At 39.5% G+C, this 24,970-nt stretch overlaps 5 protein-coding genes across 7 annotated transcripts in view; 3 read left to right on the top strand and 2 right to left on the bottom strand.

Moving 5' to 3' along the window:
• Positions 1 to 543: 543 nt before the first annotated feature.
• On the bottom strand, positions 544 to 3,831 carry snai1a (snail family zinc finger 1a). Its single transcript, XM_033966750.2, has 3 exons — positions 3,562 to 3,831; positions 2,638 to 3,150; positions 544 to 1,857 (listed from the first exon to the last, which is right to left on the bottom strand). Exons 1-3 carry the CDS (start codon positions 3,635 to 3,637, stop codon positions 1,673 to 1,675), a joined length of 774 nt encoding a protein of 257 aa, XP_033822641.1. The 5' UTR covers positions 3,638 to 3,831; the 3' UTR covers positions 544 to 1,672.
• Positions 3,832 to 5,540: 1,709 nt separating this feature from the next.
• tp53inp2 (tumor protein p53 inducible nuclear protein 2) lies at positions 5,541 to 6,491 on the top strand. Its single transcript, XM_055221873.1, has 4 exons — positions 5,541 to 5,595; positions 5,806 to 5,992; positions 6,066 to 6,162; positions 6,237 to 6,491. Exons 2-4 carry the CDS (start codon positions 5,884 to 5,886, stop codon positions 6,481 to 6,483), a joined length of 453 nt encoding a protein of 150 aa, XP_055077848.1. The 5' UTR covers positions 5,541 to 5,595; positions 5,806 to 5,883; the 3' UTR covers positions 6,484 to 6,491.
• A 2,471-nt stretch (positions 6,492 to 8,962) lies between these two features.
• cyldb (cylindromatosis (turban tumor syndrome), b) lies at positions 8,963 to 14,123 on the top strand. The gene is made up of 14 exons (XM_033967352.2): positions 8,963 to 9,017; positions 9,393 to 9,868; positions 10,045 to 10,162; positions 10,527 to 10,753; positions 10,853 to 11,015; positions 11,686 to 11,818; positions 11,908 to 12,012; positions 12,453 to 12,532; positions 12,614 to 12,680; positions 12,755 to 12,887; positions 12,961 to 13,069; positions 13,149 to 13,267; positions 13,344 to 13,548; positions 13,733 to 14,123. Exons 2-14 carry the CDS (start codon positions 9,440 to 9,442, stop codon positions 13,927 to 13,929), a joined length of 2,085 nt encoding a protein of 694 aa, XP_033823243.1. The 5' UTR covers positions 8,963 to 9,017; positions 9,393 to 9,439; the 3' UTR covers positions 13,930 to 14,123.
• Positions 14,124 to 15,928: 1,805 nt separating this feature from the next.
• Positions 15,929 to 22,143, top strand: top1a (DNA topoisomerase Ia). Its single transcript, XM_055221743.1, is given in 24 exon segments — positions 15,929 to 16,079; positions 16,514 to 16,538; positions 17,447 to 17,537; positions 17,628 to 17,742; positions 17,821 to 17,873; positions 18,002 to 18,091; positions 18,194 to 18,263; positions 18,376 to 18,458; positions 18,533 to 18,648; positions 18,932 to 19,053; positions 19,239 to 19,361; positions 19,468 to 19,655; positions 19,726 to 19,876; positions 20,003 to 20,140; positions 20,277 to 20,462; positions 20,561 to 20,629; positions 20,720 to 20,834; positions 20,910 to 21,037; positions 21,123 to 21,217; positions 21,314 to 21,338; positions 21,340 to 21,372; positions 21,374 to 21,465; positions 21,535 to 21,622; positions 21,624 to 22,143. Coding segments are annotated over 24 exon segments (2,244 nt in total). The 5' UTR covers positions 15,929 to 16,046; the 3' UTR covers positions 21,639 to 22,143.
• Positions 22,144 to 22,986: 843 nt separating this feature from the next.
• zhx3a (zinc fingers and homeoboxes 3a) overlaps positions 22,987 to 24,970 on the bottom strand; it is a 52,861-nt gene continuing 50,877 nt past the window's right edge. For all 3 annotated transcript variants that reach the window (XM_055222123.1, XM_055222124.1, XM_033967013.2), the window contains one exon: positions 22,987 to 24,498. In XM_055222123.1, the coding sequence (XP_055078098.1) occupies positions 24,465 to 24,498 (34 nt within the window). In that variant the 3' untranslated portion in view covers positions 22,987 to 24,464. The remainder of the gene's footprint in view (positions 24,499 to 24,970) is intronic.

Genomic DNA, 24,970 nt, shown 5'->3' with positions numbered 1-24,970 from the left:
AATAGTATCTTTTAGTTTTAGTATATCAGTGTATTTGGAACAGAAACTCCCATTATAACACAGTCTACAGTCCCACATCTGTAAAAATAGAGACATTTGCTTACAGAGAGATATTAAGCACTTGTAACTGTGGATTTACAAAAACTTAAAAATAAATTGCAGTGGCCAAGAATCACTGAAAATTCTGAAAGACAAAATATATAAATATTGTCCAAAACCTCAATCTGGCAAGTTCAAATGCCCATGTAAGATGTGGCAAGCAGAGCATGTAGGAATGAAGAGTAAAAGAAAACAGAAGTTGATCTGTGGTCCAAACGGTTGAGGCTGTATTTACACAGTGACAGTGAGTTTCATGCGACAGGTGCAAACATGAGGCAGGTGCACCCACCAGGTCCATCATAGCAAGTTCACCTACAACTCTGTTTATCATAAACCAGTTAACTCCGGGATCAAGATCAGTTAATCATCAAACTACAATTATTACACTGTGCTGTATAAATGAGTGTAGCAGTCGAAAAGTAAAGCTCATACTAAGACCTGATCAGATTTTAATAAACATAAATTACTTTATTGAATGAAAATGTATTACATACAAGAAATACAAGTGAACACACAAGCATGATAGAAAAATGGACACATTTGAAAAATTGCACTATAAAACACAAACGTTTAGGAAAGTTAAAATTCATTTGTAGTTTTTCATTAAATATCAGAAAAACCATGGCTTCATATTGTAAACTTTACATCATCTTTGGTCCCAGCCTTTTTGATTACATTTACTTTGCATAAAAATCTAGTAATACTGCAATCAATGTTTGTCTCTTAAAGCCACAGTTTATGACTGAGGTAAATAAAGACAGGCACATTTTGGTTTCAAAAATGCATACATTTTTTAGACATTTTCAAGGCACAAATGATTTAACAAAATATGGCTTTGGCTGGTAATATTATTATTAACACTGATGTAACCTTGAGTGCATGGTACGCGTTTGTCACCCGCGTTCTTTGGAACAATAAAAACAAAAGGCACAACGGCTATTCCCATCTATCTCCAAAAGCCATCGGATTAAAGCTGGGGTTTTGGATGTAGTCAAAATAGTGGCTTAAAACGGTCCCATTGCAGAAACAAAAGATTTAATGGTGCCATTCACTGCAGAGGACTTTTTTTTTTCCTCTCTTAGGCAAACCAAGGGCAGTGGATGTCACCTGCTATTAACCAGCGAAGGTCAGGGCTGAAGCACCTGTTAGCACCTTGTCTATCTACAGCACCGTACCAGGGACAGCTGTGTGTGCTCATGCTATTGTGTGTGTGTTGTAGGAGACATGCTGAGAGATTAGTTCCACCCACGCCACCCTACCTCTCTACAGCTGGCTCTGGGACCTGATCCTGATTTGCCATCGGGATGGAGGCTGGAAAGCACAGCTCTTGCCCCATGGAGTTCAACACATATTTGCTCTTTGGAATGGGCACAGCAAGAAAGAAATGTGTATTAGTGATTGTCAGCCTTTCTCAGTTTAGTGTAGGCCTGGATGGCTTGTGAAATGTAAATCCATAATAATAAGGCTCGACTTCCTCCAAGTCCCAAATAGCAGGCCAGTCCATGCTTTACTTCAACAGAGCTGTATACATGGTGTCCACACATGCCCAGGCTCGAAGTGTGTGTCCAATGTCTCACGCCATGGCAGAACAGCACCCAGAGGAGCTGTGCTTTTGCAGCAATGACATGCGGCTGAATGTACGAGAGCAGACTCCACACTGGTACTTCTTGACTTCGGCGTGAGTCTGGAGATGGGCGCGCAGGTTTGAGCGGTCTGCAAAGGCCCGATTACAGTGGGGGCAGGAGAAGGGCCGCTCACCTAGAACAAAGAGACAAATGTGTCACGTGACCGTCTTTACAAGAGATGGGACTGACACTTCTCAAAGCATCGACAAGGTGTTTCCAAATGTTCACAAGAGACAATCATTAACACCTCACACGCAGTACACACAAAACATGGTGTGAAGATAATGAGGAATCACATGGTCACAGTGCTGGGAGTGAATTAGCATGATTCAATCAGCTCAATGAGATTAGCACACTAACAAGTTCCTGCAGGTTCTAAGGGCTCGGTGATAGCGAAGGGCCTTCAGGCATCTAAATCTTTTGTCAACCCTATGTCCCTATCCTGCTGTCTTCTCCAAATAATTAGCCAACCTGCCTTTGATAACAACAACACAAAGGCTGATCAATGAGTAGATCATGGGGCAGTCGAGATAACATGTTATGTTGAGTGAGGGCACCTGACTCCCCTTTTCCACAGCTCAGATGATGAAGTAACCTGCTGACTCACACATTCACTCAGGCAAATGTACATGCTGTTTGCAAGCACCCATTTCCCAACTCATGAGTCAGCAGCTACACCACCAATGGGCTGCCTAGTATGTCAAGATGTCAATATCAGGATCAAAATTGTCAATAACAAGATTAGACTATTTTCCCTTTTACTGGCTGTGTTACCGTCCATTTCCCCATGAGACAACAGTTTTGTCAGAGATAAAAGTGGTGTTTAGATCCTATTACTGTGTATTTCCTATCATGTATCAACTTGTTTATTCACATTAAGAATTTGTTTTGTGAAAGTAGTTTTAGGAATTACCTGTATGTGTCCGGATATGTCCTCTGAGGAGCCACGGTCTGGAGAAGGCCTTCCCACAGGTGGTGCATACACAGGGAAGTGTGTGAGAGCGGATATGCATTTTGAGAGCGCCCAGACTTGTATACTCCTTGGGACAGTGCTTACAGAGGAAGGCTGGCCTGTTGGCTGTCACTGGTGCCCCCCTCTCCTCCTCTTCCTCAGGGGGACTGGTGTGTGCCATGACACCAGTGCACTTCATCCGCTGCCGAGGTGCATACGTGTGAACAGGCTCCGGGCTGGGGGGGTCTGATGAGCGGCCCTCGTCTTCCTCTCCGCTGCTGCTGGCACCACTACTGAGGCTGGAGGGCGAGCTGAGGTCCAGGGGCCCAGATGTGGTGGAGGCTTCAGTTTGTGTGGGTAGGTACAAGGTGGGCAGCATACTCAAATCCCACACCAGACCTCCACTGAAGCAGGTGGCAACTGAAGTGTCTCCTGATGAGAGCTCAGCAACAGGATATCTGTCCAGTGAAGTGTCTGAAATTAAAAGTGGGGGCTATTATTAGATATAGGGCAACAACACAATAGGTTACAACTTATTTTTAGAATGAATACAGCCAAGAAGCACCTACACTATTCTCTAGGCTTGTATATATTTCTATAGAAGACTTTTTCAGTAAAGTTTCACGGGCCATTTCCTCCCACGTATTCACAAGAGTTTGTAACATGAATAGGGCTCTGTGTGCGCTGTGTCCTGTTGGTGCAGATGCGGAAAGTCCATCTAACGGCCCTATTTGACCAGAGAAAACTCCTCAAGACTCGGATTTGAACCTAATAACACTGCTTGTAGACTGTTCAAATCAGCTCACCCAAAACAATAACATTAAACTGCTGTGGCGCACGCAAGAAAATGTTTAATGAGTCTATAGAAAGCAGCATTTAACTCACCATTCTGACATTCAAGTTCACTGTAGTTTGGCTTTTGTTTAGCGAAATATTTTTTCACCAGGAATGATCGAGGCATCGTCCTTTTCAGGGTTTAACAGTTGTGCGTAAAAGTATTCCCAAGACGCATGAACTGCGTGCGAGACAAATGAGCACAAATCGTGGCCTTTTGGTCCTGTGAAAAATATCCTCCGTTATCCCTGAGTTGGAGAAGACGCGAACAGACAAGTGGGTGTGTGCTTTCCATGCAGACTGACTAAATGCTGGCCTCTGTTCTGATTTGTGCCTTTCATGGGCGCAGGGGTGTGCTCGCCCCAGGGCCCTCCCCACATCACACATCAGCTCGAGCGCGCATGAAGACTTTGCAATAAACAACCCCGTTTGGTTTTCTAACACGAGGTCATTACCTGAGAACATGCGTGACCACATGGCACTGTGTGTTTCCCGTGTAATAGTCCAAAAATAAAATGATGACTTTCATTTACACTCAAAGTTTAATAGGCATGATTTTCTCACAACATCCTTACAACATTATTTAATCCTAAAAGAGTGATAAGATCAGTTCAGTTTTGTCAAAAGCTTTGCATGAATCTGAAGCTGGATGTGTTGAAGTGTTCTCTTGTTCCAGACTGACGCCTCTGGTGCTGCGCGTGAGTCAAACGCGACATCTGCCGGACGCCCCGGGGACTGTGGCAGTGACCAGAGTCAAAAATTCAGTATAAATATTATTATTGTATCACCGAGAAGAATATTTAAACTGGACGTTTATTTTATAACATTATCCTTCCACCGTCTCACCTTCTCAGTGTGTGTGTGTGTGTGTGTGTGTGTGGGGGGGGGGGGGGGGGGGGGGGGGGGGTGGGGGGGTGTGTGTGTGTCTGTGTAAAATAATGCTTAAGGTGCACTATCTGTAACTCTTCACTTGCCTGTGTCCATAGAGGTGCCTTTGCTTTGTCTAAAATGTAGTTATATTGATAAAAGATATGACATATGCCACCTCACACATTCTTACTGTGAGCAGGCTTGCTTCTTCAGAGATCTGACCTGTAACTTGGCCTGGTGGCATCATTGCTTCTTTCTGTTGATTAAGAGGACTGTGGAACATTCCAGGCAAAGCAAAAGCATCTCAATGAAGGAGACAGACAGGTAGCAGACCCGCCACCTCAAACTGCACAGTGCATCTTTAAACTGAGCAGCGGATTACATTAAGTCTGAACATATCATTTTCATTCAGTGTTTGGTTCAACAGGCGGCTGCAGACGCGCGGCCCTGACACCGTAGGCTACGGTAATATCCCGAGATCAGGCAGCTGCAGGCGCTTTTCAAGACGATTGAAAAAAAGCAAGTGCAGCTGCCTCCACCCGCCTCATGAACTACAACCTGAACTGATGGGACATGCAGTGTTGTCAAACTGTGTCTGACAGTAAACAGCAGCTGACAGGATCGATACAAGAGGAAGGATGAAGCTCCTCTTTCTTTCTATAGATATAACTGTTTATTTATCAACATAGACGCTTAAAATCAGACAAAAAACCTGGTTTTGAACAACAGACACATGAATATATCAGTATACAAGATCTGGATGAGCAAAAAGTCGTTTTCTTGCACAAATTAAAGCCTAAGCGCGTAAACTTTATTTCTATATCCTCTGCGCTGGTGATGTGTGTGAGTCTGTGGTGTTTGTGAGAAACAGGAGAATGGATTTAATAAGTTTTGTGTAGTTTTATTCAGTGCAACACTTCAAATGCCGCCTGTCCTCGGGCTCGTAGAGTCCATGCCGCTTTCAGCCTGAGCCTGGAGCCTTTGTCTGACTCTGATTGGTTGGTTAGATTTAGTGGGCGGAGCAAGGGGGTGTGTAATTTCTATTTGGTCCGTTGGAGGTTTGAAATCCAAAACAGCGGACAGCACAAGAGTACAGTATTGTCCAGTGTCGGCATAGTACAAGTACAACAACATATATAGATTTGTAAGAGGCTGGAAAACGATTCTTTTTCCTGTGGCGATGCTTTGTAGTGGATCTGACTCCTGACTGCAGAGGTGAGGACTTTGTTGCAGCTCTCCAAATACTCTCCTAATAGCACTTACAGCCCAGGTTCATTCTTGAACAAAATACTAGATTTTCTTAGATCTTAGGTTTAGGTTTTAGTTTCCTCTTTGACTATCTACTAGGTCATCATCATCATTTTAATAAATCAAAGAAGAATTTCAGTTTGGCAATAGGTAAGTCTTAATTTGCTTCTCTCTTAGGGTCCCTGAACAGAAAGACATCATCTATAACCAAAGAGGAAGAGGATTCTTTAACAAAAAAAGAAAAAAACTGTAATCATGTTCAGAATCATAACCAACTTGCTTTTTGGCAAAAACGATAAACCCATTGAAGATATCAGCTCTATGGAAATGGAGGATGAGGAGTGGCATGTTGTTAACCACCAAGGTTGGTCATTTTGTACATTTTTGTAAAACAAAGGGATAAATGTCATTTCAATTCTTGACTTTTGTTTAAATAGAGGCAGTTACAGATGAACACCAAAAGGGGGCGCTGCTGGACCATCAACCAAAGCCGCCTGTTTGTGGTTCAACTGTCTTACAGGATGCAGAAAATAGGTATGAATTAAGCCACCATGCATTTCAAAAATAAATAAATAAATACATTAAATCAATCGTTTTGTTTCATGCAGTGTAATCTCGTCAGAAACTCAGGATCAAACTAAGGGAAAAATTACATATCAAGCAATCCCTGGTGTCGATCTACCTAAAGTGATTCCTCATGTGGCTCAGTCTGCTTGTGTGCAAAGAGCAAAAGCCTGGGCTGATCGGCACAGCTCCGCTCGTAAAGCTGTGCAGCGACAGAACCGCCTCCGGCACAGAGTCCAGCAGCAGGTCCTGCATCTGCACCAGCCAGGCCCCCGCAACCTGTGCCACTGAATCCAGCACACTCACCTTCTGTCAACTCTGACTGATATTTTTCCAAGTCTAATTAAGCACCAGCTATAAAGGGTCTTCTTTTTTTTTTTTTTTACAGTTATTCATCTTTAATATAATATTTGATGTAGTGTTATGTTGAATTGTGATTATAATGTAGCAGCTATACCTCATACTTTATAATACAAATGTGGAATAGTTAAGTGGATGAATAGTGAAGTCTATGCAAAGTTCTTCAGCATCAATATGCACAGTATTGAGTAATTTGTCATGAAGGAATAAAGTTTGTATATATTTTGCATAATTTACTATTAAGTATGTGTATCTTCATTGTGCAGGGTGATGCCTGTATAATTCAATTTTTTGTATAACATTGATACTTTCTCAATATGACCTACTCCAAATTGGTCTGCAGCTAAGTACCTAAAGGGGTTTTGTCCTTGTAAATGTAACACATCCTACCTCCAAAATATGTGTATATTTATATTGGTATGTGTATAATATGTGTATATTTTATATTTACCTGAACTTCTTCTTCTCCTTGATGACTGTTAGTGTTAGCCATGTGGACCCACCAGGATCATCACAGCTTTAGTCAAAACACCTCATATATTATATGTATTTAGTGTTAGGGGATTGTCATAAGGACAATCCTCTGCCTTATCTTTGAGCAGGAATCATGACACTGGCCCTTTACTTCCTCTTCATGTCCCTCAGGAGGATTCGACTGTCAAAATACTTATAGGTAAAATAGGTTTTTCTGGTGGAAGGTCTTCAACCTGCTGCTCTCCATGGAAATGTTATTGCTTTGCCTGGAATGTTCCACAGTGTGGCATTATATTTAGCAAGGCAGATGACGCCATCAGATCAAGTTACAGGTCAGAGCTTTATACTGTAACATTTCTATAACAGCAATAATATCTCCATGGAGACAAGCAGGTGATGTGCCCCCACCATAAAAAAGTTGCTTAGTGTTTGAGCAGCAAAAATATATTAGAAAAATGACCAACTTGTTTTTATGGCAGAAAAGTAAAAAAAAAAAGTGAGATAATATCTCCACCTCTTTCTAGGACCTCTATTTCTATCAGCTACAGTGAACTCATTAAGTTTATGTAACATGCATGTAGTATTACTCAAAAAGAAACTTGTATTCACTGTCACGACATGTTAAATCTTATATTCATCTGCTAATGCTCAAAAGGATAAGAGGTATTTTGTGCAGAACATCACAAATGTTATCTAGACTATCTCACTGTACTGTATTGTTCTTAGTAACATTTTCAAGGATACTGTGACAGCTGAGATTACTGTCAGCTCAATGCATGCTACTGCACTGATAAGTGTCTTCCACCAAAATGTGTTCAGTATTCATTTTATCTCTTTTATTGAGAAAAAATAAAACATAAAGTTCTAGTTATTTGTCACTGGACATCATATTTGTAGTGGATATGCTGACTGAGAGGACACAGTCAGTGTGCAGAAAATGAGTGCTGTTACATAAAGCAGATGTGAAGTGTAGATATGGTCAGAGGTGCATACCAGGTGCTTCTCAGTGTAGGACACGTCACATGTGTCTGCGGACACATAAACATGTCACTCAAGACAAGACCGGCAGGCTACTGGGTACTGTAAACACACTTGGAATACGTATTGGCTATGCAGTCTAAATATATTTGAGCAGTTTATAAGTTGGTATAAACATTAGCCATTGTGTGTTTCACTTATTGATTTACTGAAACCAAATAAACCCATTTTAACCACTATCTCTGTACAATGTTGTTGTAAACAGTTAGGTGAGTGGAGTCAAATTCGGTCCCCCAAAGCTCCCATCTGGGCCTTTACTGTCACAAAAGGGGAGTGAATAGTGACTCATTGCAGGAGCAGGTGAAAGTTTGAGGATCTAGTCCTGGCAGGGCTCCATTGTACCATCTTACATAAGTGCTTTTGATAATTAAGAACTTGCCAAATTAGAACGGATAATTATAGGTTGTAGGCTACTTTTTAATGCTACAGTCATCCTCTAACAACAAACATTGTCACAAATATGAATGTTCCATTATGATATGTTAAAAGCACCCACCTGAACGTGGCCATGTGGACCTGTGGAAAAGGTCCCACACCAGGAGAGGCCTGACTTAGCAGCTCACCTCATTAATACATTAATATATTAATACATGTTTTTGAAGTGGTTACTTTATTTTTGTTGCCCTGCCCTCAGAAACAATGACATTATGAAATGATAGAGCAATTCTCTGAATTGCACCATCATTGAGTCTCTGTGGATAGCTGCAGGGGGCGTGGTCGGGCACACGGGGGCGTGGTCGGGCACACACTGGTCACTATTTAGCTCTGCGTAGTGTTTTTTCTTCCAAAAGTTCTCATCTTCATACGAGAGGCACTTTGTTCAGTGCTGTGGCTCTGGGGCCATGCAGCTTCAGTTGAATAAGAAGTAACCAACTTGAACATTAAAAAAAAGTCTTGTTTCGTCGCCTAAATCTAATCGTTCCTGGAGAGAGTGTTTATTACACCCTGCAAAGGTAGGTAGTTCAAAGGTAGAAGCCTATTGACTGGACTTTTCAGTGGCACTTTTAGGCCTGCCTTTAGGCAGTAATTTGTACCTGCTAATTGTTTTCTATAGGTGGTGACATTCACCCCCTAATGTTTGTTTATACAGAGGTATTCAGAGCCTCTGTCTCTTGTATGCTTTGGAATGCAGGTTTATTGCACCGATGAAAGAAAAGACTTTAATATAGTTTAACAATTTAATCAGTTGGTGATGGAATAACACTGTTATAACTTGCAGTATGTCCTTCTATTTTTAATATACTGAGCAGGTACAATTGTTGTAATTGCATGGCATTTATAATTGTACAGACACCCTCTCTAATTGTATTTTTTAAAATTGTTGATAGGATACCTATTTTACAAGCTCTAACCCCGCTGGACACATGCAGGTGAAATGGAGCCTGTTGTAAAGGAAAAGTTTTTCATAGTAATCCGAAGTAAGTCCAGGAAAGGCTTCTGCAGAGGAGTCATTGGCCGTGTGGAGGGTGAGCTGCAGAATGGTGAGCTGATGGCAGTGCTGTTCTGTGGCAGCAGCAACAATGGCAATTCAAAGACTGGGGGCATTGTGAAAAAAGAAGACACGTATCCCTTGACACGCCACCAGGCTCAGCTACTGCTCTATGTCTCGTCCTTAAGCAAGCGCCTCGAACTACTGTGCAACCCTCAGTTTTTCTCTGCCATTTGTGAACTTTCACATCAGGACCTAGTTGTGGTCAGGCACAAGAAGGGACACCTACCTGGGCTGGTGAAGAACCTCATGCAGATTGGGAGAAATGACAACCAGGAAGACCTGCACATGCTGGGCTTTGAGGTGGAAATTTTGGTGAGTGACAAATATGTATGTATTTATGTACAAAGACTTTTGCACCAAGTATTCAAAATGTAGGTCTATGTTTTTTTCTTCTAAAGATGAAATGTGAGTGTACACAGTGACACACATCGGATGGTTTTGACATTATCAGTACTTTTAATGTTGCCTGTACTTCTCTTTATTTGTAGGAGACAGACCGCAGTTTTGCCTCCAAGAAATCCACTCCTCCTCCTCTGTTCAGTGCGGCAGATATTGTTCAGGTTGTCCCATCGCAGTCTGTCTCCCCTGGAGTTCAGTGGAATGAGGGTGAGCATCAGTACAGGTGTATTAAAGATTTCTTATTTTAAGCATTATAAGCATTTGAATCACTTTGAATCACTGTTTTTTGAGCTTCAGATTCAATTGTCTTTAAAAACCCAACCCTCCGACACTCCAATACTTTAAACTAATTAAAACATTTTAAATTTGGGGGCTTGAGCAATGATGTATTGTACTTGAAAAACCTGCTATGGAATGAAGCGATCACATGGTTAACGTTAGGGAACATACCTTTGCGAGGCCTATGGCGTATTTGCCCGAGGTTAATCTGATGAGATGAGCATGTGACATAGCTGCAAAAATATGTCCTATGACTTTCTAACTTTCTATGTCTCCTCATACGTGTTTACAGGTCAAAACCACAGAACCGTAAGTCGCATCAACTCTACATCAAGTGTAGGATCTTTTGGTCAACAAGTAAACTGCAGGCAACCAGGAAGTGAAGGTATGCCCCAAGTTCCCCTGGAGGTGGGGTCTCTGGTGGAGGTCCAGTCAAACTCTGGACTCACTGTGTATGGAGTCATCCGCTGGATAGGTGCTCTCAAAGGAAAGACTGGTGAATGGGCTGGGATTGAATTAGTAAGTACTTTTATTTATTTAAGCAATGCAACATGGAACATTTAGACCTGGACTAAGAACATTTAGATCTGGACTAAATCTGCCTTATTCTTGATTTAGGACTATGACGTAAAGGGCTGTTCTGATGGTACATATGGAGGCAAAAGATTTTTCACCTGCTCTGGAAACAAGGCTCTGTTCATTCCAAAGAAAAAGTGCTGTCCTGACCGTAGATTTGGTCCATGTGGGGAGAGTGTGAACTCCAGAACAGAAAAAACACCAGGTGAGTCAATTTTAGCCAAGTTCATCTAAACTACTGCACTGTGGAAGATTGAGACATCAGACGGGTTTATTATAAAAATCTAAAAAACAACTGGACTTAGTTTAGAAGGCAACACTAGCTTCTGAACTACATATTTTTTTCTTTTTGAAAAAATATGTTTTATTGCTATCTTACATTTTTATTGTTATTTTAAAGCATCAGAATGTAAATCAGATGACATGAGATGATTCTTTTATTCATTTGAAGATTTAAGTGTTTTGTTATCAAAGAAATTGCATCTGCTCACATTATCTGTTATCTATGGCCTTTAATGTCTTTATGTAGGACAAACATGTTAACTTGCCAACTTCGTTTCAACTAAAACACCCAGTGTTTTTTCAGATTTGTCTAACTTCCTGCATTAATGATTAATAATTCTCCCAGGCACGTGACTGTTTACACAATGTAATCTAAGGCAGGGATTCTGAATCTTTTTTGGTAGTGGGACCAAACTTTTTCGGTCTGAAGAATGCGGAACTTATTCAATTCATAAAACCATTTTATATTGATGTATGCGGCTAGAGCCCCCTCCATGGCAGCAATGGCCAAAAATCACTGTTCTAAGGCATTTCATTTTTGTTTTATATTCTAATTCCAAATTAAATAAATGTTTTTTGTTTTTTTTTATCAGTCCCTTCCTTTGAAGAGTCTGAGGATCATGTACCACCTCTCACAGAATCTGAGGCTTTCTCTGTACTTGTTGGAAAGATGAAGGGGATTCAAGGCCACATTAACTCATGTTACCTCGACGCTACTCTCTTCAGGTAAAACCAGATCATGGTTTGCTGTTACCTCTCACGTTCGATGCACCTTATTTACAGCTACTAAACAAACCTAAATCTGTTCTTTTCAGTTTATTTTGCTCATCTCTGGTGCTGGACAAATTCCTTCAAAAGCCTCTTGACATTGAGCCACCAACAACAAGCACTTTGAGGAAAATCATCAATCGTTTACGCAGGTACTAACTACTTAATTTTTCCTCCTGAAAAAGCTGCTCTAAAGCGATCCTAGTGCCAAAAATGTATGTGAATTCTATCAATGTGAAAGGCTTTATGACTACTAAGAACTAACTAGGTTAACTACATACATACATTTTCCTTTCACAGTTTGAAAATCAGGCAGCCCACCTTAAAGCTATGCTTTGCATATCTGACAACAAAATAACAATAATCATACTTTTAAGTTGTGGGTTCATTCAAATGCTAGAATTCTATTATTGGGGTTGAGCACATAATAGATATTTGTAAAGAACAACACTGTAGACAATTTTACTTGTTATTGGAAATTAAACATTAATTTTGTATAATTTTACTCTATTCTTGTTTTGCTGAAGAAGAACCTATTCAAATAGCTCTTATTAGACATACTGACTTACTTACTGTTGTTTATTTGTTTCAGGCAAGGATTTGTTCCTGCTGAGAGTGTGATGAGTTTTCGTAAAGAGCTCGGGTGTGACACTTTCAGTACAGAGGAAAAAGGTAAAGTATTATTTTACCTAGATCCATTTAAAAGTAATTAAATCAGTGTCTTTATAAACAGTAATGCATAAACTTTTTCAGACCCAGAAGAGTTCATCACTGTCCTTTTTCAGAAGGTGCTATGCATTGGACCTTTACTGAAACTTAGGTAAGACAGCTTCATATTTATTTATTTTTATTTTTTTTCAACTTCAACCAATGATTTTTTGTTTGTTTTTTTAGATCTAGAGGAGAGACTTTCCAGGACACCTACACATTGCAGATATTTTTAGAAAAAGAACAGATGTGTCCCATGCCAACTGCCCAGCAGCTCCTCGACACATCCTGTTTATCCAGTAATCTGAAGTTTGAAGTGGTGGGTGCTTGGAAAAATGTGTGTGAAACACCTGGGCTTATAAATTGTCTAATGTACAACATTTACTTTGCAGATGCCGTCATGTCTGATAGTACAGATGCCCAGGTTTGGCAGCAAATACAAGATGTTTTCACACATCATCCCCTCAGTAGAGCTCGACATCACAGATCTTCTCTATAATTGTAAGAATAAGAAATATATTGAAGATCATTTAATCTGCAGCAGTGAATGTGATTAATATGGTTTGCTTGCTTTTATCAGGTCCAAGGCAATGTTTTCTCTGCGGGTGCTTGGCAGAGTTTGAGTGTTTACAGTGTCTACCAGATCGTAGGTTGGCCCCAGGAAGAATCAAACAATACTGTGCTACTTGCAACACACAGGTAATTCTGTCTTCATGTTACTTCTTCTACATGTACAGATTTCACATGTTGACAGTAATTGTATTTGTTTCAAAAGGTGCATACCCATCCCACAAGACAAGGCCATTCCCCGACACCGCTGGAGGTCTCAACAGGGACAACCACTGACGCTCCAATGCCTAGACATACTATGCAGCTGTTTGCAGTTCTGTGTATTCAAACCAGCCATTATGTGTCATTTGTCAAATGCGGCTCAGACCCTAAGTCATGGCTCTTTTTTGATTGCATGGCAGACAGATGCGGTAAGCTATAATTTTGTATTTTACTTATTATTGCCTAACTTGGCTTTGTTTTGCATGTGCATTGCTAACTATGACTCGTGCAGATAAAATGCCCTTGATAGTTTTAGATAAGACGCTTCTCTGATGTCCCTGACATTTCCTTCGCTCCAGCTGATCTCTAATCGTTTCACTGTTTTTTCTGCAGGTAATGATCAGAGCGGATACAACATTCCAGAGGTCTGCGCCTGTCCAGAGCTGGGCGACTTTCTATCTCAATCAGAGGAGGAGCTGGCGTGTATCAACCCTTCTCAGGTCCCTGAACTTGTGAGGAGGCTGTTATGTGACTCTTACATGTTGTTGTACCAGAAGAATCCAGTCGAGCCGCTCCCTTTGTCAGACTAACAGCAGCAACTTTGAACACATGACACAATGAGGGGACGCGGTGTCCACAGAATAGCTCTGTAATCATGAGTGCTTTTATAACCAAGAGTTTAAATGGTTGTTATAACATATTATAACAACTGATCTGCAATGTAGCTCAAAGTTACATTTTTATTGTTATTGCTTATTTAAAAAACTGAAGATGTATAATGTAATATGACTTTATTTAATACATGTAATAAATGTTTTCTCTTGTGTAAATTTGTGTGATTTCTGCCTGACCAGTTACATTTAAAGTATTTAAAAGCATTTATTAAGGTGGCACAAGTCAGAATCTTGAAGAACTTGTACTTTTGAATAGTTTAGTACACACTTTACTCTTAGACTACTCCAGTGATTATTTGGAGTAACAGTTTTGATTTAGTCCCCACTGTGAGTACGTCTTTAAACCCAAGTGACAAAAACTTTGCTGCTATGTATTTTTCTGTTTCAAGACAGTGACTCATATAGTACCCGATACTATCAGTGGTGGAAAAAGTACTCAATTTTGTTACTCAAGTAAAAGTACAGATACAGGGATGAATAAATACTCAAGTAAAAGTATCACATGAAAATCTAAGTAAAGTATTAAAGTACCTGTTTAAAAGTTTACTTAAAGAGTTAAAAGTATTGTGATCCTATTCCGATGTCTTATAAGGCTTCAAATGTAGTGATTTTGATAAAAGATTTGTGCAGAAATGAACAGTAACAACTTAATTGAGTGTTTTTTTCTAGCTGTTTTATTTATATATTTTTGTTTGCTCAAATCATGAACGTGTTAAAATAAACCCTCAGCCTTTTCAGCAGACCTCAAACAATAATGAAAAATACTTTTACTTTTCAGTCCTGTTCAAAAACATAGCTGAGTAGAAAGTACAGATAGTGCTTTCAAATGTAGTGAAATAAAAGTTAAAAATATCCACTGTAAAATGTACTAAATAAAGTGCAGATATCTAAAATTTGTACCTAAGTATGCTACTTTACTATTTTTACTTTGTTGCGTTCTACTACCGGATACCATATAGTAACACTTGATATCTCTTAATTGTTTTGAAAATATTTTACTTGTACTTAAATATGTCTGGTTAAATGTGATTGGTTAAATATGTTTGGTTAAATATGTCTGGTTAAATGTGTCTGGTTAAATGTGTTTGGTTAAATGTGTTTGGTTAAATGTGTTTGGTTAAATGTGTCTGGTTAAATGTGTTTGGTTAAATGTGTTTGGTTAATTGTGTTTGGTTAAATGTGTCTGGTTATCCTACCTTACCTGAACTCATTCCCATTGGCTTTTATGTTTGCTTTAGTCTCTTTTCTACAATGTTAAATTTATGTAGACAATAGCACCCTCTTTTGGATTACAAGTAGCTCAAAGCAGTTCATTCAAGCATCAAGTCAACCGAGAAGGGAGAAAGTCACTATTGTAATCTCATGTATAAGAGTTCTGAGCTTTAGGCCTAAGAATGAGCCTCTGTCTGACCTGATTAAAGACCATGAAACAAACTAACTGAGTCTTCCAGTGCCTTTCCTCATCTCCACCAGACCTACTAAACAGGCTTACTGTAAACATGTAATCAGGAGACTGTAGTCTTTGGGTATCTTAAGATGAATCATTTATTTTCCAAAATATCTTTGGTATTCACATGACCTGATCTCCTAGGGTTGACAAGATTTGTTCAAGATGTTGTCAGAAGTCAGGGGAATGCATGATAGCCTATATGTGCAGAATGATGTGCATGCTCTGGGCCCTTTCTCAGATGGAGTTTGGCTTTGAACCACCTGAAGAGAGGGGTGAATAAAGTGTCTGAGCTGTATGAGCCCGTGCTGAGGTGAATGTGTGAGCCGTGTGCAGAGAGCAGACACTAGAGCAGACACTGGTGCAGACACTGGTGCAGGGTGGACCGTGGGCTCCTCGGTGGAGAAACACGTTTAAAGGAGGGGCCACACTTCTCTGAACCATTTAAACTGAGGCGCATGCGCAGTGGGGAGCATTAGGGACTTGGTTCTTACACAACAGCGGCTCTTGTTCATTCTGCCTCGTCCCGTTACCGGTGTGAAATCCTTCACATTATTCCTTTAAACAAACGAGGACACTCTGGGAAATGAGTGGGGACCATTTCCAGAACGAAAACCAGGTCATTTCCTTTACTTTTGTATTCTCACAGATCTAAAGTTTGAAAGATCCGCGGTCACACTTCTCTTATGTGCTGGGCTTTGACAGGGAACTTTGCTAACTTAAGAACAGTAGCAGCTAGCACGCGTTAGCCTGTGTGTTTGTGTAAAGTCAGACTGACACAGAGGGCCCCGTGGACAAACCAGTGTCCACAGAGTGATTATCGGCTCTACGTGTTACACTGGGCTCATGTAAATGTACTTTGGCTCTCAGATTATGGAGCATCTCGTTAGCTTTAGCTTCATTTGCTAGCTGCTAACCGAGCCATTTAATCAGATGCACAGTGTGCTAGGCGAGCTAGCCGCGAAGCTAACAAACTCTCCTGACATCCAGCAAGTTCAAAGTTGGCTCATTAGTTGCTTCTAACCTGTGTTAACGTGTTTTTTTACTTTACAGATTGACTGTGGCTCCAGAGTCAATGGTGAGTTGTTCTTACTTGACTTGAAAAGCCTTAAAGTGATGTTTTTTATTTGTTGATCAAATCGAGCAGCAGGGCTGTTCTTAGCAAAGGACAGAAATGGCGTCCAGAGACTAAGTCCTCTGTCTCACGCAGAAGCGTCTATTGTTCAAAAGAGAGGCCTTGATCAAACCTTTGTTGAAATAAATCAAACAGTGTGAGATGGTTTTAGGAAAGCTCTTGTCGTGGTTTATCAATCTATCGTGATGGTTTTAATAGTTTTATGGATTTAGAGGCTCTATTTCCTCTTTAAAAGTCAGGGTTTGGGGGTTGAGGACTTAGTCTCTGCGCCATTTTCTTTTTCGCTGTAGCGGCCTGTGCTCAAACTCAGACAGAAGTGCAGATGGATGAAGTGCAGATGGCTGTGCCGTGAAACCTGTGCAAGCGCTTCAATCAAAACGGAACTTATGAACATTATTCTTTTTAGACTACTTTTATTCATCAGTTTAGTCTTAATCCAGTTTTTTAAATCGAATTTAAAGAAAAGTCCTCAGATTCAAGACTTTTTAGTTATGAATGTCTTTGGTTACTGTATTCTTGCAGTCCTGAAGAATTTTTGAATTTGTTTAATTCAGGACAAAACAATGCCACATGTGTAAATCATTACTTTTTTCCTGTTGTAAAAATCCTTTTGTAATTTTGCGTACACATTAGACATTTCATTTGAATGTTTCATATTTAACTGGAGTGAAGGCCTGTCTGAAATGATGACTAGTGACTTGGGCTGTAGAAGGCTCCATTTACCTGGGAGGGCTTACTTTAAGATCAAAGTGTTAATTACCTTAGCAACGGTTTGACTTTGCATAAGCTACACACATCAGTTTTACACTGAAACAATCGTAAACTAAGTCAAAAGTATTTGTTTCCCCCAGACTCTCACAAACACAAAGAAAAGTACAAGGAGCACAAACATAAGGACCACAAGAAGGACAAGGAGAGGGAGAAATCCAAGCACAGCAACAAGTACGGGGGACTTTAACCATATTCTCGTCTCATGGGACGGGTGGTATAGGGTTGGATTTTAATTATTGTGTATTTAATAATGCATTTTAGTGACTACAAGGACTCATCTGACAAAAAGCATCGAGAGAAGGAAAAGATGAGGCACAAAGATGGAAGCACAGACAAGCACAAGGACAAGCACAAAGAAAAGCGGAAGGAGGAAAAGGTAAATTGCAGCACATGATCATAATTGGGCCTGTAAATCTTGTCAATGCTTGTGCTAGTTAAAGCTCATCTTTTTCAGATGAAGTCTTCGGATGGTAAAGTCAAAAAGGAGAAAGAAAATGGCTTTGGCAGGTATGCTTACCTTGCTAGGTCATTGGCGGGCATGTAGCATAGCAGACTAACGACTCTGAGAAAATGTCCTATAAATGCAAAAAATTATAGTGCATTTTACATGAGTAATGTTTTTTAAATGTGTGTAGCCCTATCCATGTGAAATCTGAGCAAGAGGATGACTTTTACCACTCTACCAAATATGAGAAGACTCTAAAGAGGGAGCGGGATGATGATGAGTATGTGTTGTTGTTTTTTTTTTGTTTTTTTTAAACACACACCAGCCTATGCCCCCCAAAATCAGTTTCGTACTTGACGCCTCTAACACAATATTGTTTTAGTCTGGAGTTCAAGCCCAAGAAGATAAAGACTGAAGATGACAAGAAGGCTAAAAAAAGAAAACATGAAGATGTAAGTCATTGCATGAAGGGGAATGGACCTGTAACTTTGTACATCCATCTGTTGCAATGAAAGCTTTTGCCAAATCACTGCAGTGATCAGATTTGTTATTTTTTTTCCATAGGCAAAGACAAAAACTAAAGGAAAGGACAAAGTTGCTGATAATAAAAAGAAGGCCAAGAAGGAGCCTGAGGAGAAGTGGAAATGGTGAGTTGTACTAGAACGCTTTCTGTTCAATTGTTGCATTTGCTACATTGTTACCTGAATGGCTCCACTTCCAGGTGGGAGGAGGAAAGATACACTGATGGTGTCAAATGGAAATTTCTGGAACACAAGGGACCAGTGTTTGCACCTCCATATGAGCCTCTGCCAAGCCGTGTCAAATTTTACTATGATGGTAAGAATGCATAAACTGAAGTGCATATGTTGTTTTTCTTATCACAAAAAAAGTACACAAATATTACTTAATTGCAGGGTTACAAAAATGCATTTACTTGCCATAATTCTGTAGTGTCTGTGTGTATATTCAGGAATTTCAAGAATTGTACAAGGTGCAGCTGAATGATTTTTAGTCATGGCTTTTACCAAATCTGGTGTGCTGCAAAGAGTGTAGTGCAAAACAAATTGTGTCACCTCAAATATTTCATACTATAATGGTCTGTACAAAAATTGTTTTGCAGGTAAACATATGAAACTCAGCCCTGAAGCAGAAGAGGTGGCCACATTTTTTGCCAAAATGCTTGACCACGAGTACACCACTAAAGATATTTTCCGCAAAAACTTTTTCAAAGACTGGAGAAAGGTATAATCAATAATCAACAACACACACTACGAATACTTAATACTACTTACTAAATTTTCAAGGCCAACTTTGAACTGAATCAAACAGTTTGTTCTGTCAAAGTGTCTTGTTCTTGTGGCCCTAATATCTCTCCTAGAAATTGTCTCCAATTTTCAATCTGAAAAATTAAGTTTGTTCTTGTGTAGGAAATGACTGCAGAGGAAAAGTCTACAATCACTGACTTGAAGAAGTGTAACTTCACTGAAATGGCTGAATACTTCAAGGCACAGTCAGAAGCCAGAAAGGCCATGACTAAAGAAGAAAAATTGGTAAAGTCTTTTAATTTGAAAACAATTTGGGCCTAAATATTAAGGTGAAATTGTACCAAAAAACATTTAGCTAAAAAGCTTTTTTTTTTTTCTTCCCCACCTACAGAAAATAAAAGAGGAAAATGAGCGCCTTTTGCAGGAATATGGCTTTTGTATCATGGACAACCACAGGGAACGTATTGCCAACTTCCGCATTGAGCCCCCAGGTCTCTTTCGTGGTCGCGGAGATCATCCTAAAATGGGCATGCTCAAACGTCGCATTAGGCCCCAAGACATCATTATAAACTGCAGCAAGTAAGTGTATTATCAATTTATTAAACATGATGCTACATCGATCATTGTGGGGCTAATCCACTCCTTGTAGGGACTCTAAACACCCCCAGCCCCCTCCTGGCACAAAGTGGAAGGAAGTTCGCCATGACAACAAGGTCACCTGGTTGGTGTCGTGGACAGAAAACATACAGGGGTCCATCAAATACATCATGCTCAATCCAAGCTCAAGGATAAAGGTAGCTGTCATCCTGTCACATTGTCCTTAAATGTCTTGAAGATTGATTCCAGATTATTTAAAGGGAAGTGGAGTTTATATTGACAATTCTTGCCTACTTTTTTTTTTTTTTTTTTTTTTTTTTTTGGGAGAGAAGGACTGGCAAAAATATGAAACGGCCCGTAGACTGAAGAAGTGTGTGGACCGTATCAGGAACCAGTACAGGGAAGACTGGAAATCTAAAGAAATGAGAATCCGACAAAGGGCTGTTGCACTTTACTTTATTGATAAGGTACATTTTAGAGCTTGATGCCCCACTTAGCGTAGTGTGCTTCAAATGTAGGCATGGATTTACTAAATACTTAAATACAGTGTGCAGTGATGTTTGTGTAAGCCTGCTTTAATCCCTCTGTCCTGATGTGCTCTAGCTGGCCCTGAGAGCGGGTAATGAGAAGGAGGAAGGAGAGACTGCGGACACTGTGGGTTGTTGCTCTTTGAGAGTTGAACACATTAAACTCTACCCAGAGAAAGATGGACAGGAGTATGTGGTGGAGTTTGACTTCCTGGGTAAAGATTCAATCCGTTATTACAACCAGGTCCCTGTTGAGAAAAGGGTAAAGTTTTTTTTGTTTTTGTTTTTGTTTTTTTTTGTTTTTAAGACACCTTAAATTATCTGTCATAGTCTGGTTAAATTTTTTAAATTTCTCTCTAGGTGTTCAAAAATCTTCAGTTATTTATGGAAAATAAAGAGCCAGATGATGATCTGTTTGATCGCCTAAATGTAAGAGTATAAAGTTAATGAAAGTATGTAATGTTCTTTATAGCAGTAAACATTACATTTCTTACCCTTTTTTTATTATTTTCTTTTAAGACTTCAGTTCTTAACAAACATCTTCAGGAACTGATGGATGGTTTAACTGCTAAAGTGTTCCGTACCTACAACGCCTCAATCACTCTTCAGCAGCAGCTGAAGGAGCTCACTAATGGTGCGCTACTGTGCAAGAATTTCACCCACCCAAACAATTACGAAGTTGCTCTGTTAATTTTTTTTTTTTTTGTAGCTGATGACAACATTCCAGCCAAGATTTTGTCCTACAACAGGGCAAACAGAGCTGTGGCTATTCTTTGTAACCACCAGAGGGCTCCACCCAAGACATTTGAAAAATCAATGCAAAACCTGCAAACTAAGGTAAGGTTTTTTTGTTTTGTTTTTTATAGTTGTGTAGTTTAATGTCAAACTGGTTTAGTCTGACCATTTGTATTTTTTGTTTTAGATTGATGCCAAAAAGGACCAGCTTGCTGATGCTAAACGAGAACTCAAAAGTGCAAAGGCGGATGCCAAAGTGCGAAAGGATGAGAAAACCAAAAAGTGTGTAGTAGAAATGAAGATTTAGAAATTTTATTTTATTTTTTAATGTAAGAAGGCCATTTATATCATGTGAATGACTTATTTATTATGATTTAGAGCTGTGGAGACCAAGAAGAAGGCTGGTCCAAAGAATAGAGGAACAACTGATGAAGTTGGGAAGTGCAGGCTACCGATCGAGAGGAGAATAAGCAAATTGCTCTTGGCACTTCTAAGTTAAACTACCTGGACCCACGCATCTCAGTGGCTTGGTAAGAGTCTTTGTTACTACAGAAATGCCATGTGGATTTCTGGGTCAATTGAAAATATTCCCATTCTAGGAGCAAGAAGTGGGGAATACCTATTGAGAAAATCTACAACAAAACCCAACGTGAGAAGTTTGCCTGGGCTATTGACATGGCAGAAGAATGACTATGAATTCTAAATCCAAGTTTGTGGTTTTAACTACACTTTTTATCAGATACCATAAGCGTAACAGATTTGGCCACAATTGAGAACAATTTTTAGACCATTTGAACTGAAACAGCATTGAAATGGTAACAAATGTGTCCCAGCAGTGCATGAATGTGGATGTACAGACTGAAGTCACAACTAAGGCCAGCATTGTCCCAGTAACTGAGGAACTTTACCATTATCTTGGTCCTTCACTGGAAATGCCAGAACTTTTAAATCTGTAGCTATGGTATGGAAAAAAAAAAAAAAAAAAGCTTTGTATTTTCTGCTCACCTTTGTATTTTAGCGCTCCCATGTATTAATGTATCTATATTTTGTCAGAAAATTGATCAAAATGAATTCCTTAAATACACCCATGCGCCTTTTGGAGGAAATTGAGATGAATTGACTGAGTGTTGTGCATATGAGAGTTGGTACATAGTAGTCTTGTAGAGATACTTCAAAACTGGACAGTGAATTGTAAAAAAAAAACAAAAAAAACACAGATGACCACCTTGGCAGGTTCAGAGGATATTGTGGCATATCAATTACTGACTAATGCAAGCTGAATGTGAATATTATTTTACAGCCTCAATCAGGGATATTTCTCCATTGTAAATGTGAACCATTCATCCCTTGCTAGCTATGTTTCTCTCGCATTGTCCAGCGGAAATCTGGTTTTACACATATTGATTTTTGGTAATTGTTCACGAAAAGAATATCTGTTACTTGAAGATGCTATAATGTATTTAAAGTCAGTATATGGAAATGTTCCTTGTGACTGTCCGAAGGGATATATACTTGCCAAAAAATCAATCTGTTACAGTTTTGGACAAGCTTTGGAATTGTGTAAAAATTAAGGAAACACATTTTATGTGAACTATGTTCATTTTATTCCACTCTGGCAATAGGAATTTGTAATTAGATGTAAAGTTGACACTCTATTCTACCTTTTGTCATAGCTTTTAATCATGTATGAGTTTAATGCTCATTGTAGGTTGAAAATGATCAATAAAATCCTACAAATAAATTTGCCAAAGTGTTTTTTCTTCTTTATTATATGGAGCACTGTTTTTTTTTTTTTTTTTTTTTTTTTTTAAACCTTTCGTTAACTTGAAATGGAACCTAACCCTTTTTGTCAGGTTGGGTTGTCAAGCACAATTTGAAATTGCTTCAAATGTCACCTCAGGATCCAACTGCACTGTCAGTAACTCACCAGTAGGGGAGGCTGCATGCTTTCCACTGATCTGTTAGGCTCCATGCTGAATAAATGTAGTGTTTGGGGAATAATTGCTCCTCATCCTTGAAGGTGTGTCCGCTGTACTGATGAAAATGCGACATTGTTACTTGGTGAGTATTGTTTATTCTGTAAAGATTCATAAGTGTAGAAAGGATGATACAACAGTGCTTTATGATCAGACTATTTCATAAAAGTTTTAAAGTGATCATAACACCGTAAGTCCAGATTCCATTTATTTCAAACCAAAATAAATTTGTAACATTCGACACAAGTGCATACACTGCTGGTAGGAGATCAACCTCCAATTTCACTTTGGATGGTATAGCACCGTTCTTAGCTATTAGCAGCTTGACAAAGATGCAGCTTAATAGTATTCATGTAGTGACTGTATGTTTATATAAACACAAGAAAATTCAGAGAAGAATAAAGTTCTCCTCATTTGGCTCTCTAGCTAGCACAATATCCCACTCTGTCAGTGCCTAGGGACCAAATTGATAATTTGTTTTTGCCGGTAACAATATTTGATACAATTACAGCTTAAAACATCTCCAAGTGTACAGAAAGCAGCACAAGTTTTTTTTTTTTTTCACAGATATAGACCAACAGTGACCATCAATGTACTGGCATATTATTTTTCATGTTTCTTCTTTTAAAGACAGCACAGTAGCCGGAAAGCAAGGTGATGGACAGACGGTCATAAACACATAGACAGAGCTGAGTAAGGCAACGTTAGCGTGACAGGCTTTTCTCTGTTCATTTGCAGGGCAGTGTAGTGTATTGATCTTCACAGCAGTCAATACCTTTACTGTGGGGCAGTGTGGTGTTTTTTAGCATTGTCTTCATTAGTGCATTGTACATAGTCTCTTGCGTGTAGCTTAACTGCGAAGTGATCACCAACGATTATACATATCTAAATAAAACATGTTTGATTGCATCTGGACTTACAGTGACTACAGAAGAGTAAATAGAATTGAATAACCAAAGAACGGAAAATGTAAAATTCAAGGCAGTGCTGAAGTACTGGTTGCTAAAAAAGTAAAAAATATCACAAAGCCAACAATAACAATTCCTCAACATGTCATGTTTGTCCAGTCAGTACAAACCCTCTTTTATAGTGCAGATTCGGTCATATATACTGTATTCATATATAGATATATATATATATACTTATATATATATATATATTTCTCCATCCGACCCAGAAACAATCTCTCGGCCCTATCCTATCTTCGCTTATTCAAGTCGGTTTTCCAGTCAGTGTGCGTCTTTTCTCGTTCTTTTCTTTGATCCCTCGTACTGACCTCATTGTGCACCCTCCCCACACAACCACAAAGAAGCATGAAAGGCTTTAAACATCACAGGATTCAAAAGGTGAGAAGTTCTTTCTTTTGACGATGGCAGGACGTGATGGCAGATGGAGTTGGAGGAGGGGTGAGGGGTATTCACAGTTATAGTCAGAGTCCTACGGTCCAGCTACAATCACATCTGCTGTCATCATGAACACTCTGGTAGACCACAGCCAAGGAGCACGCCAGCCTTCCGACATGGTCTTCCTCTGGCAAGACCGGGCCTGTTTCCTCACACCTCCAGGAGCTCCATCCTCAGGCGGTCCCTAGTATCCACACATAAACAAACAAACAGAAGACAGTGTCAACATGTGATCTGAATGACAGAGCTCTGCACTGTAGTCTCACTGCTGTGACTGTATCGGGCCTGAGTGTACAGGTATAACTACTTCATATAAATCTATCACTGCAGTAGACAATTGTCATGATTAATTCACATAAATTAGCATGCACTCACAATCTATAATTCATCAACCCAGACACATCTAAAAATAGCGGTTAAAACACAGAGCTTTGATTGTCTGAAGCTCATCTGTGTTGAGTACCTGTGCACAGGTCTTCTGTCACCTTTTACTGTACATCACACTACACAGTGACTACAAACAAAAAACTGTCATGCTTTCATCACTCCACCAGTCTCCCACTATTTTTTCAACTGATAAACAATACAGAGCTATCAAAAAAAATCACTGTACACTGAACAGGACCCGAGTCCTTGCTATTATTCTATTAACATGT

Source organism: Periophthalmus magnuspinnatus, chromosome 5, assembly GCF_009829125.3.
Source record: "Periophthalmus magnuspinnatus isolate fPerMag1 chromosome 5, fPerMag1.2.pri, whole genome shotgun sequence".
Taxonomy (NCBI): Eukaryota; Metazoa; Chordata; class Actinopteri; order Gobiiformes; family Gobiidae; genus Periophthalmus; species Periophthalmus magnuspinnatus.
The sequence above is the reverse complement of the archived record's forward strand: the minus strand, read 5'-3'. Positions and strand labels throughout refer to the sequence as shown.